Genomic DNA, 17,938 nt, shown 5'->3' with positions numbered 1-17,938 from the left:
TTGTCTTGCCATTCACGTCAAAACATTTATAGGATCAGATTTAGTAAAATCAGCTAATCATGAAAAAGTCAGTAACAGTTTTAATCTTGAAGGGATATGAACACCACAACGCCATGAACACCGGAAGCTTTGAAGTACAAGTGCAATAAAGGCTTGCTTACAACTTCATTTATAAAATAGGTGCATTTTCATCGGCAAGACCACTAAATAATCTGATTTTTTTAAAGCTCTGTGGATTATCTGATTTTTATTAACAAGCCCTTTTTGAAAGCACGGCGAACGAAGACATCGGAGAAGTCAAATAGGCTGAGCAATGGTTGGTTAAAAACTATCTTCCAATACTCGAGCTAACAAACCGCTGCTCGGTGCATTCCCTTCTACGTCACTCAATAGCCTACGTCTTTCTGTGGTGTATTTTCAAATTTACCCCACCCCCTCCGCAAAATAAGACAGCGAAACTAAAGCCGCGTTTCCACCGCAGGAACTATACCCCGGAACTAGGAACCTTTTGAGGAACTCAGTGCGTTTCCACCGCAGGAACTAGGGTCTAAATTTAGTTCTGGGGGCTTTGTTTTACCCCCCAAAACGTTCCTGCTCGGGGGGTAGTACTTTCCGAAAGTACAGGAACCTTTTGGGTGGAGCTTGCAGCGCTGAACATTTCTGATTGGTCGAGTACTCGTAGCATTTGTGTTGTATTTATTTTCCGCCATTACCCGCCATGTTTGAAAATATGCAGCGGCAAACCAATTTATTTTCATAATAACTTCAAATCAAACTTGTATGTTATGCAGCGCAGTAGCCTACTTTTGGTTATAGCCTGTCAACGTCTTGGAATTATAACGTGTGCTCTTCTGTTCTTTTCTTGCTTTAGTATTCGTTTTATAAAATGCTAAGCATTCGTGCTGGGACAGCATATTACGTAGGCTACCAAAACATTCAAACGGATTAATTCGGTTGCTGAATATTTTCTTCCGGATTTTCTTTGTTAGCCCGTTGTAATTGACTCAAAACGTTTGATACAGTTATGTGAGGTATGCGGTAGTTCTGCATAATTAACATTGGTGATACAGTACAAGCAAACTGGAAATCACCTTCCGCACTTTTTATCCGGATAAAATAACAGGTTAATTCTAGTAATCTTCCCTTTAGCTTTTTCAGACTGCTGTAATTTTACTCAATTTTACTGCCATTTTTCAATTCCACGAAAAGACCAGGAAGACTATGGACTCATTTATGGTGCATGGTTCGCATCTGGAGGGCACACTTCGCTGCTCGGCTAGCAGTAACTTCGAAGGAAAGCAAACGGTGGCTGTACCACTACTAATTTACATTTTCACGCAAGTCCGAGTTTTCGTTCTATTCTTGTCATTTTGCGATTAGCCTATATGGAATTGACGACGAGAAAGTAATAAAACAGCAAATTGTTTACAACGTGTGCATGTTTTCTGCTGTTAATGAATGTGTTTGAGAGGATATATGAAAATCAATAAATACAAAAGTAACCATATATAGTCATTGTTGGTAACCCGTTGTATAAGTGGAATAAACTCCCTCGGGCTGTCCCGGTTATTAGAAAATAATGTAGGCTACTTCGGTGGTAGTATGGCGTTACAGAAGAAATCATATTACAGATGGACCGACGACAACGTCAGTGGGCTAATTTGCCTAATCTTCGCGGTACTTTAGACCCCGGTGGAAACGCAGACAACCATTGGCTGAAGGAACCTTTTAGTTCCTGGTAAAGTAGTTCCTGGGACTGAAAGTTCCGGGTAATTTTGGTGGAAACGCGGCTTAAGTTTGCCTTTCCCCCAGGTTCCAGTTATTTATTTATTTTTACAAAACGAAAAGGCTTGTATTTTTTTTAGCTGCTTAAAAAATATCTGGGAGGTAACTAGGGACACACCCCCAGTAATATAAGAATGAAATATAAATCAGAGCATGTATACCTAGCATTTTAGAGCATATTTCTGTGTATAAACAGGCCAACGTGACGCGCGACAAGCCGAAAAAATAGAACAGAAGCGAAAAACTACGCTTCAGTTCGCTTGTGTCGCGCGAGCTTCGCAGCTGGTACGCGACGCGTTCGCATCTGGTGGAGACGACGTCGCCCGCTGCCGTTGTAATAACAGTACTTCAACTACGCTTCAGTTACGCGCGTAATACGCGCGTAGTGCGCTCGCGGCCGATACGCGTGCGGTGGGTGCCCGGCTTAAGTGCTACAGCTGCATATACAGCTCAATGATATAATGTGCAATTTCCACTCTTCTTGAATGTACAATTTGTGTGCATTCTACAGCGCTCTCAAGGAGAAAATACCATTGTTTCATTAGACCAAGTTTTAAAATGTTCCGTTAATACGAAAACACACATCTGTACACCAGCAGCACAGTGCTGTTTATTATGAAGCACGTGCACTCCTCTGAATGGTTTGGGGAAACCATTTTATTACCACCAAGCTAATCACAACTGTATGGTGTGTATGCAGCCATTTTGTGTTTCCGTTTGACATTATTTCATTGAGTTGCATTCTGTGGGGGAAATTAGTTTTTTTTTTGCAAACATTCATTCATTCACACAGTGTTTTCATTAAAGGCAAGGCTAGACATTTAAACAGCTAAATGCCTTCACTGACGGTACTTCCTCAACACAGCCTTATGTACCCAAAATATTAAACGCCACCACAAGGGTGCGGGTCAGTTAGGGGGGAACTGCCATTTCCAAGCCTCAGTTTTCAGTCAGGCCGTTACAGTAAGGCTACCCCACGGCAGTGAATCCAAAAAGGAAATTGCATTTTAAATGGAACAGTGCTTTGCTTATTTTTCAGCCTTTAGTTATAAGCCGAAGGATGATGCTTAGATCAAAATAATTTAGACAGTACATTCACAAAATGGCCTGAACTCGTTTTTATTAGATGCAAAGCACCTCGTGGACCTGGCATGTAACTCAGTCACTTCTCCACAAGGGAGAGCTATTAGCACTCAAAGTAGCTGAATGGTGCTTAGCGTCAATGGCACATTGTGTCCTTGTTTTCTTTGTTAAATATGTGGCAACAGAGTCAAATGTTTGAATTTCAATGGATGAGCTCCTGTCTAGGCACTCCTGATGTTCCCTCACCTGGACTGATCTGAAACAGCATGGTCACGTGACCATCCGTGTGGTGGATATGCACAGGCACGAAAGCAATGTCAGGACACAGGCCTAAAATAACGAGCTACTAATAAACAAGGCACATGTGGTGTACACGGATTCTCAGAAAAGGCAAATCAAATGCAAATGCTTTAAGTTGAATGTAAGACAATAACTGGAATACGATTTCTCAACACTGGTGAGCACAGAGCCGTCGACTTTACCCAAATGTTCAATTTGAGCGCGTCCGTGCCGAGGAATTTTCGAATCTCCTCTTTTTGCATTTTTATTTTTTATTCTTTGTTAGCAACAACCCGGAAAAACATTCCTTAGCATTTTTTTTAAACAATGGGACGACATTTCAAAGAGCAAAACAAGAGAGAGCATCAGCTGACAGATGCACAAAAGAATGGAAAAGGTATTTGTTGTCAAGAAATCCAACGCATTGTTGATAGGTCTACTTCTGATACATTTCAGTCATTCAGCTTCTGAACATAGTTTATACAGCCTGTCTGAGCTAACGCACTGCGTTCCCTTCAACTTGCAAAGGGAGTATTTACACAAGTAAAAAAAATGGATGGGTTCTGTTCTTGGTCTATAATGTCTTGTTTTTCCCAATCTAGGCGGCCATACTTGTGACCAAGGATTTGACACATCGCCGATTGATGATGCTGCATCAACAGGGGTCGCGTCTCTTCTAGCAGCAAATCCTCAGTGGAGCGGAGAAGTCGAGATTCCCTGCGCAGGATGTGCGCGTCGGGGCCACCCGTAGTGTTTAGCGTCTTTCAACGCTGGTCCATTCCAGCTATTTTTTTTACGTCTCTACCAAATGTCTCGTCTGATCCCGGAGCCTCGCTATGTGTTCTCCAGCGGCGGGGCATTGTGTATGGTCACCACCGTGGAATCGCTAATCGTACTGAGCTGCTCCATACTGTTTTGGGCATGGTTGGGTACTTCGGCTCGTGGAAGCTGGAAGCCGTTTCCCATAGTGCTGCGCGCTTGTGCGACGCTGCTGGACTCCGAGTTGGGGCCGCGTGGTCCAAAGTGCATGTTGGTATGAACGGTGGAGGAGGACTTTGTACGACTCTTGGGCCCACCCCGCAACACGCGAGACGTTTTGGTACACCTGTTGCAAAGAAGAAAAAAGGAAACACACTTTAAAAAGGAAGGAAATGTGCGAATGTGTTTTGCTGACAGAATGAAAGTTTCCTTTCTGAATTTGATTTTATTTCACAACGGTTAGCCCTAAGAAAAATTTGTATCGCAGAGCACATCAATTTTAACGTAACAATTTAAAAACAATTTTAAAATCACGTCTCACGTCTCTTCTTTGGCAAAAATGATAATAATAATGAGCTCGTGTCATTCCAACCGTTGCCAAAGTCATTTAGGAATTCCTGTGGAATGTGGTTGAATATGTTGCCAGACCTGTGGTAGGTCTTCAGTATGATCAGCAATATTGTGAGTATAATGATGATCCCAATGACTATGACTGCAATCATGGCCCCAGAGCCTGGAACACACAGAAATGTCATGGTGAGACAAAAATAAATAAATAAATAAATAAATAAATAACCTGGTTCATCCGGAAATGTTATATTACACTGAGAAAAAAATAGCTTCATTGGATAAACCAAAAATTTAACTTAAGTTTGTTACATCTATATGTTTTAGGTTTTCTCGTTTGATATTTTTTTTGGTTAATTCAAATTAACTAAAATATTTTCGATTGAGAAAATAAATAAAAATACTGGCGAAAAAATTAAAGAAAAAAAATTAGGTTAGTCCAGTGAAACATTATTTAAAGTGTACAACCAGGCATGGGTCAAATATAATATGACAAAAGTTTAGACAATTAAATTATGTCACTAAATACTAGATTAGACTCCAGTAAAAAATAAATTGACTGCTGGAGATGCCTGAAAAATTTCAAACTAAAAATATAAACCCAATTAATGTAAAATTGTATAAATAACATGGACTTTGGTCTGAATGTTGATGCAAAATATGTTTATTTTAAATAGTTAGTAAATGTAAATTGGTGCCTATAAGGGGTAAAATATGTCTAATAACAAACCCAAATTTGACAACAATACTACAGAAATAATTTCATACCATCCCTTATGACAAATTCACATTGATCTATTCTCTGTGTCCTCTGTGAATTAATTGACCTTTTGTCTTTGAAGGGCAGTTACAGCCTATAAGTTTGTTTCGAAAATCTGAGTGAAAAAGATACAAAAATACACACATACACACGCACACACACACAAACACACAGACACGCACACACGCACAGACCCATACGCACACACACATGCACACTCACATACACACACATGCACACACTCTCATACACACACATGCACACACACACAGGCACACACATTCCGACACACACAGTGTCAGGGACACATACTCTGGATGAGAATGTTCTCTTTGGACTTTGTAGTGGCCGGAGACTGGGTGGTGTTGGAGTTGGAGAAAGTTGCAGATTTCATCTTTAGGAATGTCTAGGACAGCAGAAGCACAGTATGCATTAGAACCAGGTCGTTAGAAAACACCTGATCTTAGATAATCAAGACTAGCGCTGCTTTTACAGTAATTCTGCAGCATTGCTGTAATGTCGAAGCCGCAGGGAATACAGAATACAGGTCATCACCAAGCGAAGGATGAAAGAACAAATACATAACAACGTCTGTCCATGCTCATCATCATAATAACGGCTGTCAGTGCTCATCATCATCATCATCATCATCAGCAGCAGGCTGGGAGGAAACAGGGAACATAATGAGACAGGGTAAGAGTGAAAGAGAACAGACTGGCCGATCGATAAATTAATCAATTAATGAATCAATCATCAATCGATTGATACGCGCCTACATACAAAGTCACTTAAGAAAAATTCATCATGCGCAGTGCAGAAACCTGAAAAGCGGTTCATTAACCCTTTAACGTGTAAACGATCACAAATACGTGATTAGAATGTTCAGTTAAGAACATTCTAACTCTGATGTCACAATCACTGCCGGGCAAGGGAGTTCTAGAACCAGGACTTTTGAAAACATTCCTTAAAACTACTTTTCCAAAGGGTTAATTGTCTGGGAATTTTGTGCAACGGGTGACTGTATCACAGAGGGCATTGGATAGCATGGTGTTTCTGCAAGGGCTCTGGTTCTGTGCAGTTTTCTGTTTGGGCTACCTCAGGTTACCTGTTCTCGCGGGATGCGAACTTGCTCCCGTACTGTAGAAAGACAACTGTGCGTAACAGGACCTGATTTTGAACAGCTCATTCTGTACCCGTCACAGTAACGCTAGGGGTGAGGCATTCTGCTTCTGGACGCCCAGTGTGTGTACACATTTATATGTGCCGCCAGTTAACCCTGGTTCAATTAGCCAATTAGCTGTGTACTCCAACGCCAGTTCACACACAGATTAAACCACTGTAAAATGTTTCGTATCAGCAAGTAATCACGTAAGATCACTTAAATGATGTGATCTGAAAAAGCCAAGCCAGACAGGGCACCTGCCTCTAGCCTACAACGCCCCCCCCCCCCCCCCCCCCCCCCCCCCCCCCCCCCCCCCCCACCCCCCCCCCCAGTTATCAAACTAACCTCTGATTGTGAGGAGGCCGAGTACAAACTGATCATCTATTTTCTTTCAAAGCTCTTCTCTGCAACTGCCAGACAAGCATCCGTCCCTAACCTCCAGTTCTACACCAACACCCGTACAGTTCCTTTCATGTGCCACTTTAAGGCAACGCCTATTGGAAAATTAATTTTAAAACATCTAAAAAAAAAAACAGGAAATAAGGTGTCCCGGCACCGCCTGAGCATGTGTGTTGTTAAGTAAATGCTTCTGCTCGCCCCGGGGTCTGGACAGAATCAGAGAAGGCAGGTCCAGACTTTTCACACCGTGAGAAATATGAGATCAAAGACAAGCCCTAAAGAGGCGCTGGGAAATCTATAAATGAATGTGCGTGTGCAACAGTATCAGATACCAGTGTGCGTGTGGAACAGTATCAGATACCAGTGTGCGTGTGGAACAGTATCAGATACCAGTGTGTGTGTGGAACAGTATCAGATACCAGTGTGTGTGTGGAACAGTATCAGATACCAGTGTGCGTGTGGAACAGTATCAGATACCAGTGTGCGTGTGGAACAGCATCAGATACCAGTGTGCGTGTGGAACAGTATCAGATACCAGTGTGTGTGTGGAACAGCATCAGATACCAGTGTGCGTGTGGAACAGTATCAGATACCAGTGTGTGTGTGGAACAGCATCAGATACCAGTGTGCGTGTGGAACAGTATCAGATACCAGTGTGTGTGTGGAACAGCATCAGATACCAGTGTGCGTGTGGAACAGTATCAGATACCAGTGTGTGTGTGGAACAGTATCAGATACCAGTGTGCGTGTGGAACAGCATCAGATACCAGTGTGCGTGTGGAACAGTATCAGATACCAGTGTGTGTGTGGAACAGCATCAGATACCAGTGTGTGTGTGGAACAGTATCAGATACCAGTGTGCGTGTGGAACAGTATGAGATACCAGTGTGCCTGTGGAACAGTATGAGATACCAGTGTGCGTGTGGAACAGCATCAGATACCAGTGTGCGTGTGGAACAGTATGAGATACCAGTGTGCGTGTGGAACAGCATCAGATATCTGCTCTCCTGTAGGGTTTCTCATTCAACAGCTAGACCAGGGCTGCCAAACTCTGTTCCTGGAGATCTACCATCCTGTTAGTTTTCACTCCAAACCCTAACAAAGCCACACCTCATCCAACAGCTAGAGCAGGGCTGCCCAACCCTGTTCCTGGTGATCTACCGTCCTGTACGTTTTCACTCCAGCCCTAACAAAGCACACCTTGTCCAACGGCTAGAGATCTTGTTGAGCTGCTAATTGGTAGAGTCAGGTGTGCCACGTTTGGGTTGATATGGAAACCTACAGGATGGTAGATCTCCAGGAAAAAGGGTTTGTCACCGCTACGCTAAGCCAAAAGAGCCTTACTGGCTTAGAGGCCCGAGGAAGCTAAGGAATCCGCTCAGCTTGTTTAATGTGACTGTTCCCGGCCACAGCCGGACTCCAATGGCAAACGCATTTTTCTGTGACTCCGCCCCTTTTTAAAATGAATGTGGCCCATCATGTTTTCAAATTCGGAAGTAAAATAAAATTCTTTTACCGTTTGTCAACACCACCATGTATATCAGTCACTTGTAGCTGTGCACAGGTAGCACAGTGGATTTACTCCGTACGGTTCTTAAATGTGACTGGTGGGACTGCATTTTGGAAAATTGTTAATAATAAAGGGGGAAGTTTGTCCTCATGTGAGGAACCCATCTGACCCCATCTCAGTTCATCTCATGACCCTATAATGCAGGGGTCCCTATCCCTAGTCCCAGAGAACCTCAGGGTCTGTCCCAGTAGCAGTCCCCGACCCCACAGTTTGTTCTAGATAATGTTCTTAAGCCTTTAAGGCGTGAGATCACAGATATGTGATTAGAATGTTCTTAACTGAACATTCTAATGCTAATCGTTCTATTCATTCTAACCACTACCGGTAATGGAAAGCAACGGAGTTCTAGAACACTGACTCGTGAATTGTGAAAGAAACATTCCTAAAAAGAAACGCCTCTGTCACAGGACATGCTGAAGGCGGGACCGCAGCGTGCATCATCAAATGAACCACAAAACCCAGTTTTACCACTCCTGAAAATTAATCGCCAACGATATCATCCCAAAGCAACTGCAATGACAGCACCTCTCCACTGAGTCAAGAGTTCTAACCCAAATCTGTCTCCCTTTTCTTTACGGCATGGTCATTTTAAACATTCAATTCTTAATTTTTTTTTAATTTTTTGTGATTCTTGCCTTGAGTTGTGCTGTTCAAGTCTAGATTTGGTTTAAACCTAACTAGGTGCACAATCACCGGGGCTGGATATCTAGTTTTCAGACTATTGCTTTTGTGAGACAGACAATATTATTTGATATGGCAAACTTGCTCACGGTCCTCGCAATGTTATATTGTTAATAAAGAGGCCTGCTCTCTTTGACCTGACTGCCTGTTTCTCTCTCACCCATCTACAGGCACACAAAAAAAGAAAGAAAAAAATCGCTAACTCCAGTTCCAGGTGCGTTTAGTAAAGTGCATTATTTAAGTTCATTATGAGGATGTTGTGTCTTATTTTCTGCCTGGGAATGAGACGCACTCGTCCTGACTCCTCTCTCTAGTACTCAGATGTCAGGAAGTGTACATGCATGTGTTTGGAGGGCAGGGCTTTGGAGGGAGAGCTAAGGGGAGGGGGTGGGACATTTTTTTTTACTTTTAATCTAGCTCTGTCGCTCGTTTCTCCAAATTGACACACTGCACCTTTAGCCAGTACCAGTCAGCAGCAGATGGGTTCCCACACCAAGGCAGGTTTGGCTCAAGATTTCTTCCTACTACCAGCCAGGGAGTGTTTCATTGTCACTGGCGCCCTAAGAGTATACTTAGGGGGTTTCAGATTCAGGCCTGGAGCTCTGTGAAGCTGTTTTACAACAAAGGCCTTTGTAAAAATAAATAAATAAAGTGCTATGCAAATAAAATGGAATTAAAGTTTATAAAGCACACTTCAGCATAAACGGTTTGCACAGAGAAAGCACATCAACTTAAAAAATTTAAATGTCAAGTCTCGTGTACAGAATCAATTGGGCCTAGCACGCGTTGCAGACGCACGCAACCTCACAATTTTGGTTGCGCAGTAGCACAACCAAAGATAGCCCTAAAGGTTATCTAAGTTAATGATCCTAACCACCGCCCTGCAATACAGTAGGCTACTCAAAACACTCGGTACAACAGGACTCTGATCCAGCATTGCTGGTGTAGCTGAACGATGTTTAAAAACATAAATAAATAAATAACCGCAGTGGACGCCCTTGAGCTTCTTCTGGCCAAAAAAAAAAAGGGGGGGGGGGGAAGAGGGGAGGGGAGAGACGCAGGATAACAAGTTCCCGGGACCTGTGATTCCCATCGTGGCGTCATCATGGCAGGTGCTTTAAAAGAGCACAAAATTGGCATAGGCTATAAAGAAAGCAGAAAAACCATGAAACACGGAACAGGATCTTCATAACTTCCTCGGCCAGTGCACACCAAATATACAAAAAGAGAGGAACAAGAGGAAAAAAGGGTTATGAATACCCTTGAACTAGCTGCTGATTACATTCGAATGACTTTGCGACCAGAAATCAAAGCCACAAATTTCATTACAGCAATTTTTCTACGCTGAGCGATAGGCCGCAATTCGTTTAGCGAAGAGTTAGCACCTCTGAGGTTGTAGGGTCACAGGCGGGTATGGCTGTTGTACCCCCGAGGAAAGTAGGCTACCAAACCCGAATCTCTTCAGTAAAAATATTCAGCTGTGTAAATTTATTGTATTTTAAATAACAGCCTATGAACCGCGTAGGTTGCTCTGAATATGAGCGTCTGCTAAATGCAAAAATCAAAGCGCCTGAGTGACGATACATGACCGTGCTAACGCATGTACCAGCCCAGCGTGCCAAGCACAACACCCACGAAGCCAATCGTGATGAACGCGGTAACTAAACCAACGCAAAAACAACAGGAATGAGGCGGCGGATGACTCAAAATGATTGCACATGCGCAGAGCTGTCTCTTCCATTCGTGAAGAACTGCTTACGCCGGGCACCCACCGCACGCGTCGCGTAGCGTCGCGTAGCAGCACGGCGAAGCAGCACGGCGCGACGCGTAGGCTGTCTCCACTGGTTCCGTTTGTGTCGCGCAAAGGCTTGCGTAAAAGCTATATATTCCTAGTAGCTCTCGCAGTCTGCAGTGGGATTACATCGTGTATTTCACGTTTGTTCACGACTGTTGATTATGGGTTAAGTGAATACTTTGGTGAGAGACCTTTTTCAGTTTGTTAATTTGGTAATATTTCGTTAACTCGTAAATACGTGAGAAAGTAAACGCTTTCAAGAATTACCATAAACTTAAATCGCAACGTAGCCTGCATAACAATCAATCTCAAACTGTATTAATTTATTTGCTTGGTTAACAAGCGTGCCAATTTCATGAAGAATATGTAATGATCATAATAATAATAATAAATAATCCGTAATCAACCATTGGGAATTCCCGTGTTGTCTTGTCATTCACGTCAAAACATTTATAGGATCATATTTAGTAAAATCATCATGAAAAAGACAGTAACAGTTTAATCTTGAAGGGATATGAACACCACAACGCCATGAACACCGGAAGCTTTGAAGTACAAGCAATAAAGGCTTGCTTACAACTTCATTTATAAAATAGGTGCATTTTCATCGGCAAAACCACTAAATAATCTGATTTTTTTAAAGCTCTGTGGATTATCTGATTTTTATTAACAAGCCCTTTTTGAAAGCACGGCGAACGAACACATCGGAGAAGTCAAATAGGCTGAGCAATGGTTGGTTAAAAACTACCTTCCAACACTCGAGCTAACAAACCGCTGCTCGGTGCATTCACTGCTACGTCATTCAATAGGCTACGTCTTTCTGTGGTGTATTTTCAAATTTACCCCACCCCCTCCGCAAAATAAGACAGCGAAACTAAGTTTGCCTTTTCCCCAGGTTCCAGTTATTTTTTTATTTTTTTATTTTTACAAAACGAAAAGGCTTGTATTTTTTTAGCTGCTTATAAAATATCTGGGAGGTAACTAGGGACACACCCCCAGTAATATAAGGATGAAATATAAATCAGAGCATGTATACCTAGCATTTTAGAGCATATTTCTGTGTATAAACAGGCCACCGTGACGCGCGACAAGCCGAAAAAATAGAACAGAAGCGAAAAACTACGCTTCAGTTCGCTTGTGTCGCGCGAGCTTCGCAGCCGGTACGCGACGCGTTCGCATCTGGTGGAGACGACGTCGCCCGCTGCCGTTGTAATAACAGTACTTCAACTACGCTTCAGTTACGCGCGTAATACGCGCGTAGTGCGCTCGCGGTCGATACGCGTGCGGTGGGTGCCCGGCTTTAGCCTGTAGAGAGCTACCTGCGCAAAACGACTGATTAATCTGTTCTACGGTCTGTGTGAAAACATGACATGTATGGACACTTACGTTGAGTAGTTGCAAGATCTAAGACCATACATTCCTGTTATTCAAAACATTTTAACGGCGCCTTGCTGTAGGCCAACTGTTTAACAGCGGCATCAAATAAAGCAGTAAAATATGTGTGTAATGGCATATATTCTGATAAAAAGTACGTGTATGCCTCTTTTATAGCCTACTCGAAAGTTTGTAAAGTTATCGCTGCTCCATTGAACATCTGGTAGCACAGTTGTGCTCCGATGGTTGCTATGGTGATTGTGTGCCGTGTGCCACCAGTTTCAAATATGTTACTCATTACTGACGTGCGAACAAACATTAACGGAAATTGCTTTGACTGTAATATATTCCACACCAGTGTATGTTCAAAAACAATATAGCGGCTTATCTAAAGGAAGTGATAATGTGTATATTTTCCCATATATCCACGTTTAGTATAACTTCTATAATTACGTTTTGAAATATCTTGATAAAATATGTTTATTTCAACATATTTTTAGTAGTCTATATTCCATTTCAAATATAATGCTGTAAACTGTTTAGAATGTATTTACCGTTCAAGGCAGTGGGCAGCCACAGTGCAACACCCAGGGACCAACTCCGGTTCTGTGGCCAGTGCCTTGGTTAAGGGCAATGGCAGAGGAATGCCTAACCTGACGTGTGTCTTTTGGATTGTGTGGGGGGGGCCTCCTTCTTTAGAGGCAACAATTCTAGCTACTGTGTCACCGAGCTGGCCACCCACTGAATGAATCATTCCATGTGATCAATCTAACTATTGAGCATGTATTCCCAGTGTGTTAATTTTTACATATTTCTATCGCATTTTTAACCTTGCCAGTGTAACAGAGAGAGGGGGGGGGGGGGATCTTCCTTCAATGAACAAGAGCCTAATCTGTCCTGCAATTTTCTGTATGTGGTGATCCATCACTCCCACAATGATATCTCTGTTGGTTCAACATTAAATAATAACAAAAGCAAACAATTTAGGAACACCTGCGACAGCTCTTCTGTGTGTGTTTACGCAATGACAGCGTGAGTCATCGAATTCAAACTGCCGAATGCAGTGTGATTTATTTTGTCGCTGGACAAAGAGACAAAGAGGGTATCTTGGCTCTGGATCTAACAAATGACCTTGCCTGGAAAAACCCGCATAAACCAAATATACCCATTCACACTCCCTTATTTCCTTAGTGTTTACTCACTTTACTCATTTTATTATTATTATTTTTTACACAGAATCAATATTTTAACAAAGATTGGCCTCTTGGGTTTCGGACTGCTTATAATTGCTTTGCTTCAGGTAAACACAAATTTTTATGTTTTAAAACAATGAATAATTTGAATCAAATTTGAGGAATTTCCCTTTACTTTTACTTTATCATTTTATTTAACAAGGACCCATCGCAACCCATGTACCACAGTTAGCTTCACAGCTAATTTCAATCTGAGGTCTCTGGGCAGGAAAAACATTAAAGCACAAATCACAACACTAATACAGAATTCTTGATAATAAAAGAAAGAAGGAATGAATTATGAACAAAAAAATAAACATTACACCACAACAGTCCATTTAATAAAATTACCATGACCAAACACAGATACAATACTAGTGGCTGCACATCATATTAGCCTTGAGACATTTTTTTTTTCCTCATTTGAGCAGCAAAACAACCCCCCTTTGTCTCTCTGGAAAAGTGACCAGTGTTCCCCCATGAAATTAACTCAGAAACAGGGCAGCCTCTCACTCACTCAGTCACTCACTCACTCAGTGAGACACGCCTGCCCACAGTAACGGCACTGTTATAACCACAGGAGTGAGTACGGCAGTGGGAGACTCATAGGGAAAAGTTCAGGAGGAAAGGTGAATATAGCACAGGTAAATCTACAGATAAAACTACATGGGGAAAGGTGAGTATTGCACAGGTAGAATTAAATTATAACTACAGGGGGAAAGGTTAGTGTAGCACAGGTAAATCTACAGTTAAAACTACACGGGGGAAGGTGAGTATTGCACAGGTAAACTTACAGATAAAACTACAGGGGGTAAGGTGAGTGTTGCACAGGTAAACTTACAGATAAAACTACAGGGGGTAAGGTGAGTGTTGCACAGGTAAACTTACAGATAAAACTACAGGGGGAAGGTGAGTGTTGCACAGGTAAACTTACAGATAAAACTACAGGGGGAAGGTGAGTGTTGCACAGGTAAATCTACAGATAAAGCTGCAGTGAAATGGGCCAGAACAGTCACATCCATCAAACAGTCTCACTTGGTCTTTAAGCACAGGCCTCAGTAAAATCTGTAAAAGGTAAACTTTCCTTATGCTCATCTGGGTATCAACTGAGCGGTTTTTCTGGATCGGAAAGCAGCTGACTGGAAGGACTGACGTTCAGACCAGAGTTTGGCTCAAACTGTTTGTTTGACAATTTCCCAAACACACGTACACATGCACACACACACACACACAACACATACTCATTCACCAAATCTTTGACAAATTTCATTGGAAGACAAAATTTTCTTTGAAAATGTATGTGTCACAATTCAGACTTGTACACCCCAAACATTACATTAGAGGCTTTTTTTTTTAGCAGATGCTCTAATCCACAGCAATTTACACCACCTTTACATTTCATCCATATATACAGCTGGATAAATATACTAAAGCAAGGTTAAGTACCTTGCTTAAGGGTACATCAGCAGCAGACTGCCACTGTACAGTGCCCTACCATTATACCATTATATACATAAATATTAGACAATGGAGATACCGGGGATTGAACCCGGGGCCTCATACATGCAAAGCATGCGCTCTACCACTGAGCTACATCCCCTTCATGTTCTTCACTGCAGCAAAGAGCATAATCTGAGCATATGCACTGAAACCCCCCAACTATGACATCATTTTCAGCCTTGGACTGATCACCCAAGGACAATTTGTCTTGGACAGGCAACATCGAAGACCAAAAAAAAAAAATTAAAAGTGATGAAAGATCACTTATGTCTGGATGATAGGCCTACCAGAAAAATACCAACAGAGACTCAGTAGTTCATCAAACATACACGTGGCCCTGGTGTAATTACAGGGATATTTTTTTTTGAAATAACCCCCATTACGCACTTTATAAGGGTTTGTACTGATCCCCCAGTTGATTTGTGAAAGGCTGTCATCCGCCGGAGGAAAATGGTGGGAACTGTAACTTGGAAGGCAATTGTTTTCCCAAGCTGTGATTGGCCAGTGGTTTTTTTGCCAACATGCCAGTCAGTACTTCTGCCCGCATCTGGTTTTATTGCGCTAATGTAAAGAAACAATATCTTTTCCAATGTAATATATCACGCAGAAGTTGCCTGAATGAATTGCTAATAAAACGCAACTGAAGGCAGCTACCGTGTGTTTTCCACGGGGATAACGAGAACCGAAGCGACCGCCAGCTCGTTGCAAAAGAACAGAAAATAACGAATAAAACTGATGATAATCGTCAGAACTATAAACTGTTAACAGCCCTTTTGTTATCAACTCAGCCAAGATGTATTTTTAGGGAGCACAGATCATAAGAAAGGGAATTTCTTTCCTTTTTTATGATGGTGACTCTGGGCCAAAGACGACCAGGTGTTTTTCGCTGCTTGTATTAAATCATTGTATCGGTTAGTTAAATTGTCCACTGCCGTCCTTACGAGTTGCAGTTACATCACCGTTCCTTCTGTGGGCCTTTGTGTCAAAGGTTCCTCATATTAGGCACCTTTAAATGCACCATAACATACTCAGATATGTCAAACAGCTTTCAAAAGAATGCAGTTTTTGTTTTCTTCTCACCTTTTCCACCAACTCTCTATTCAGTGTGGCGAATAGCCACACCTGCCCCCCCCTCTATCTGACCTGTGCGCCCTCTGTTCCCCTTAGTCTCAGAATTAAATAAAAACACCACCAAGAAGTAATCCACACTTATACATTCTCCTCTGTGATTATTTGTATTGATATCTGTACACAGTAAAATGTCCAGTGTTAAATCAACTATTACAGAGTAGGCTACATATGGTCACACTCTGGATCATATGGACTCTCTTTTAGAGTTGAATTAAAACTGGACATATTACTGCGTGCAACGTGTATATTTGCTGTTTGTTTTGAACTGGAATGATAAAAATGTAGCTAGCCTATACAGAATTTGGCAATAGCCTACGTTAACAGGCTACATTATGACATTCACCCTAATTATGAATTTATACATCAAGACATGTGTACTGCCACAGGTTGGCTATACTTGATTTACTTGTTGTTTAAATACGTCTGCATTTATTACGAAAATAGTTTCTATTACGGTTCCTTGAAACTGGTTGAAAATGAATAAGGCTCGGTTTGGAACGTCTAAATCTGTGCTCATCTCAGCAACGCACGGATCACCCCTTCCACCGTGTGCGTCGAACCGCTTTAGGGAGCGCGGCAAACCCGTACACACGCCAGACTAAACTGAACTTTAGGGCGAATCTCATTGCGACTGGACTCTTGGTTTCAGCAGAATTCACCGTGTCAATAACAGCCCTACAACCCCAATCGAGAAAAACGCGAGGATCGCTATGGAATGCCAGGTATTCGGCCGTAGCCGAGGCTTATCCTACCTGGTTGTCGCCGCGGCTCGTCAAGACTCCCGAGCGAACGAGAGCGAGCGCGAAGGGCTGTGAGGTTTAAATGCACCAAAAACACCGGCCACGGATTTAGGAAAGCGAGACGACAGTGAAAGAGAGTCGTGTTCCTCTGCTAGTTGACTAACCTGTGCGCCCCCGCGGACTCGTCTGCATCACACCTTCCCAGGTGAGACTCCGCAACCTGGCCGATCCCCAGCTGCCGCCACACAAGAAGGCATAGTCCAGCCAGCAAAGTGAATGTCAGGTACAAGTAGAGAGGGACCGAAGGAATAGGAGGAAGACGTTAAGGAGATTTAAGAGTTCAGCGTGAACCGAACAGACAAAACGACGCTTTAAAAAGAAAAAAAAAGAAAGAAACGGGGAAATCAAAACCTTAAAAAAAGATTTCTGTTCCCGAGAGAGCAGTACCACGCAAGGTTGCAACACCACTGTGTTCTACTGTACGACGGCTGCGCTGTAGTTCCTACGCTAGCTGGTTTTTCTGGTCTGACGAGGTCCAGGCGAGCTCGCGCTGCGCATCAAAAGCCAGCGCTATTGCGTTTATCTCTCCCTGTGGGAGTGGAACCCTAAACGGGAGCGATGGCCTATCCCAGCCCAGCACCACTGGCGATCCCCCAGTTTACCCAAGAACACCCAACCAGCTCTCAGCATCCCCCCCCCCCTCAATCTGTGTGTGTGTGTGTGTGTGTGAGAGAGAGAGCCAGAGAGCGTAAATGTGTGTGAAAGAGAGAGAGAGACGGAGTGTGTGGATATAGGTGTGCATGTGTGTGTGCACACATGTGTACGTGTGTGTGAGAAAGAGAGGGGGGGGGGGGGGGGGAGCGAGAGATGGAGTGTGTGGGTGTGGGTGTGGGTGCGTGTGCGTGTGTGTACGTGTGTTTGTGTATGTGTGTGTGTGTGTGACAGAGATTTAAATTGAATAATTAAACCCACAGACCCCTGTTTTGCATGGTGCTGTGCACTGGAATGCTGTATGTAAGTACTGAGACCTGATCGGAGGTTCACTTTAATACAAAGACTTCATTAGCCTGTCCAACAAACCCCCTTAAACGCCTACACCATAGAGTCATGGGGGTTTGTAT

The 17,938-nt window shown here is 42.8% G+C and overlaps 1 protein-coding gene and 1 non-coding gene across 3 annotated transcripts; both read right to left on the bottom strand.

Moving 5' to 3' along the window:
- Nucleotides 1-2,888: 2,888 nt before the first annotated feature.
- Nucleotides 2,889-17,455, bottom strand: ncmap (non-compact myelin associated protein). Of its 2 annotated transcripts, none has more exons than XM_035381922.1 (4): nucleotides 16,982-17,455; nucleotides 5,546-5,894; nucleotides 4,555-4,639; nucleotides 2,889-4,252 (listed from the first exon to the last, which is right to left on the bottom strand). In XM_035381922.1, exons 2-4 carry the CDS (start codon nucleotides 5,625-5,627, stop codon nucleotides 3,982-3,984), a joined length of 438 nt encoding a protein of 145 aa, XP_035237813.1. In that variant the 5' UTR covers nucleotides 5,628-5,894; nucleotides 16,982-17,455; the 3' UTR covers nucleotides 2,889-3,981. The 2 variants fall into 2 exon arrangements, with proteins under 2 accessions (XP_035237813.1, XP_035237803.1); XM_035381912.1 differs by having other exon boundaries at nucleotides 5,546-5,639; nucleotides 16,982-17,454.
- Nucleotides 14,975-15,046, bottom strand: trnaa-ugc. Its single transcript has one exon. It is a non-coding gene; the product is annotated as a tRNA-Ala (tRNA).
- Nucleotides 17,456-17,938: the final 483 nt, after the last annotated feature.

This window comes from Anguilla anguilla, chromosome 1, assembly GCF_013347855.1.
Source record: "Anguilla anguilla isolate fAngAng1 chromosome 1, fAngAng1.pri, whole genome shotgun sequence".
Classification (NCBI taxonomy): Eukaryota; Metazoa; Chordata; class Actinopteri; order Anguilliformes; family Anguillidae; genus Anguilla; species Anguilla anguilla.
This window is presented reverse-complemented; position numbering and strand designations above follow the sequence as displayed.

Coding starts and splice junctions, on each gene's coding strand:
- ncmap (XM_035381922.1), bottom strand. CDS start 5,627: ATGAAATCTGCAACTTTCTCCAACTCCAACACCACCCAGTCTCCGGCC. Junction 4,640..5,545: donor AGAGAACATTCTCATCCAGA/GTATGTGTCCCT, acceptor TGTGTGTTCCAG/GCTCTGGGGCCATGATTGCA. Junction 4,253..4,554: donor ATACTGAAGACCTACCACAG/GTCTGGCAACAT, acceptor TCTTTGCAACAG/GTGTACCAAAACGTCTCGCG.